We start from the raw sequence: 3080 nt of genomic DNA, 5'->3' as shown, positions 1-3080 counted from the left end.
ATAAGCAGCATATTACTGGTGCTTTAAGAGATTTGCCATTTATTAAAACTGCATTATTGGGAGCATTTAAGACACCATGTAACCTGTATGATCCTGAAAATGAGTTTCTTGTAAAATTATTCAGTGGTGAAGATAAATTTCCTGGGGCAGAATTTAAACCTTATTTGCCTATTTTACGAGAATGTGGCTTAAAATCATTTGTAAATGCTAGTGAAATTTTTCAAATAGTCAACTCTATTTGCTTGCAATCCACAGCTGGCATTGCACAAACCAGTAGCGTATCATATTCAAAAGCCATGGCAGTTTTGCAATATTTATCATCATTTCCTGATGAATTGAGTCAGAAAGTATCCACAAATTCAGACTCACTATTAGTTGCATTAAAAAAGCTCAATGCACAGTCCTGTTGGCTACCAGTAGCAAGTAAACATCCTCATGAATATCCTTCCTGTTTAGAGTGGAAAGGCTCAAAGTATCAGTTTTGTTTAGCTTCAGCTAAATCTATTGCTAATCCATTGATGTTAGTATCAGAAGACCTTGCTTCATCTCATTTACCATTAATAGCAGGCTCTCAAGCCTTTTTTGTTCAAGGAGTTCCAGTTCAACTCATGGAGCAACTGGGAAGATCTCAAGCTCTAATAACAGCCATTGCATCTCATTTTAATGAGGTAATTAAGAATGAACATAAAATACATAAAAATCTTTTATCAAAAATTTCCATCGAAACATATACCTATTTAAAAAAGAATAAACTGTTTTGCAGTGCAAATACTTTTGCTGCTTTTGATAATTGGGTATTTATTGAAAACAAGTTTTTAAGCCCACAGCAAATAGCAATAGAAGCTAATCCTACCTTTGAAGCAAATTTGGAACCATTTGTTTATGTATTACCAAGTAATTTGTCAGATTTTGCAGATATCTTTTCCTTACTTGGCATAAATCATCAAGTAACACCTCAACAGATTTTTGGCATTCTTCATTCAATAAAATCTGCTACTCATGATCAAATAACTGCTACAAAAGCTTGGACAATAGTCACAGCTATACTAGAATGGCTAGCAGAAGATATCAATAGAATTGGTGACGGCGATGTTCTTGTACCAGTTGAGAGTAAGTCCTTTTTTCCTAATCTTATTCCTGTTCAAGAGGTATCCTATACCAATAATGAAGTGCTTTGTAATATTGCTAATGCTTCGGGTGAGGAGTATCATCTAATACATCCCAAAGTGTCTCATTTGTCAGCAGAGCTGGGAATAGCTCCACTAAGTGATCAACTTAACATAACTGAAGATATATTTGAAGATGCTGGTCAACATGAACCAATAACAACTCGTCTTAGAAATATTCTAAAAGAATATAAAGATGGTTTGACTATTATAAAGGAGATGATTCAAAATGCTGATGATGCTGGGGCAACTGAAGTCAATATATTATACGACAATCGAACACATTCAACTAAAAATTTAATACTTAAAGGAATGGCAGATAGTCATGGTCCAGCATTGATAGTACACAACAATGGTAGTTTTACTAAAGAAGACTTTGAAAACATAACCAAACTGGCTGGTGCTACTAAAGCTAACCAGCCACTTAAAATTGGTAAATTTGGTATTGGTTTTTGTTCAGTGTATCACATCACTGATGTACCTTCCTTTGTTAGTGGCAAGTGGTTGTATATATTTGATCCAACACTTCAATTCCTGAAAGGTGTAGTCCATGATCAAAGCAAACCTGGTAAAAAAATAAAGTACCAGCAGTCAAGGATTTTTTCTAATTGTCAGGATTTGGTGCCTTATGAAGGTTTATTTGGCTTCAGTTCTTTATCAGACTATGAAGGGACAATGTTCAGGTTTCCTTTTAGAACAAGTTCCAGTCAGATTAGTTCTACAGTTTACAATGAACATCTTGTAGAAGATATAAAAAGAGATTTAATTGAGTGTGGTTCTAAATTATTGCTCTTTTTGCAGCACGTGAAGCGCATCACATTTAGTTCACTGAGAGGCAATGAGAAAATCATTGAAGTCTCAATTGATGTTAGTAGCAGTAGTAATGATGATATTCACGAAGTTGTGATCAAGTCACCACATAATGGAAGTGGTACTGAACATTGGTTAATAGCTAGTCAAGAAGAGCAGTGGCGATACCAGAATAACATAGAACCAGCTGTGGCTTCTGTAGCATGTCAACTTGATAGAACCAACACAAATTGTTATAACTGTAAGGAAACAGAAGGAAATGCATTTTGTTTTTTGCCATTAGCATTGCCTAGTACTGGCTTACCAGTACATGTCAGTGCTAATTTTGCTGTTATGAGTAACAGAAGTGGTATTTGGACTGAAGTTTCATCAGGTACAGTTACTGATTCAAAAGAACGATGGAACAAAAACCTAATGGAAAAAACTATACCGGAAGCTTATTGCAAATTACTTCAAAAATTGCAAGCAATGCACTGCTCTGGAACTTTACTTGACTATGAGTTCCATATGTTGTGGCCACTTGCTACAAATCTACACATGAAATATCCATGGGTTTTTCTTGTTGCTGGCTTGATAAAGCTGTTATCAGAAAAAGAGCTCTTCTACTCAGCTTCATTAAATAAATGGCAGACACTAAAGCAGTCTAGTTTTATTCCTTCACAGTTATTCTCAATAGATGGTAAGTATTCCTTTCCTGAAGAGGCTCTTTGTATTCTTCAATTACCAGTAGTTTCTTTACCGCCTGGCCATATGCAGCAGTTGAAGATGTTAAATGATAGCCTACATGTTCTTAATGAAGATAATTTTACTAGGTGTTTTTTATCTAATATAATATTATTTGATGAACACATACAAATTCGCAATCAAGTTATATTCCGTATGTTATTAGCTATTGCCATGTCAGAGCAAATAGATTCAGATGATTATGAGAATGTCAAAAGCAAAATAAAAAAGTTTCCATGCATCCCATGCTCTCCTAATGGCATGAACTTAAAGGTAGCCAACCAACTAATTGACCCAGTTGTATTTACAGACATATTTGACCCTGATGATGCCATGTTTCCTTTAGCAAGCTTTTGTCAAAATAATTTGGTACTTAACATG

The 3080-nt window shown here is 34.8% G+C and overlaps 1 protein-coding gene across 1 annotated transcript in view; it reads left to right on the top strand.

The window, feature by feature from the left end:
* Window positions 1-258: 258 nt before the first annotated feature.
* The window catches only part of LOC100637938 (sacsin-like), a gene marked incomplete at its 3' end in the record, with an annotated part of 7461 nt that continues 4639 nt past the window's right edge, over window positions 259-3080 (top strand). The window contains exon 1 of the mRNA XM_020005826.1: window positions 259-3068. Within this exon, the coding sequence (XP_019861385.1) occupies window positions 297-3068 (2772 nt within the window). The remainder of the gene's footprint in view (window positions 3069-3080) is intronic.

Source organism: Amphimedon queenslandica, unplaced genomic scaffold (assembly GCF_000090795.2).
Source record: "Amphimedon queenslandica unplaced genomic scaffold, v1.1 AMPQUscaffold_10838, whole genome shotgun sequence".
Taxonomy (NCBI): Eukaryota; Metazoa; Porifera; class Demospongiae; order Haplosclerida; family Niphatidae; genus Amphimedon; species Amphimedon queenslandica.
This window is presented reverse-complemented; position numbering and strand designations above follow the sequence as displayed.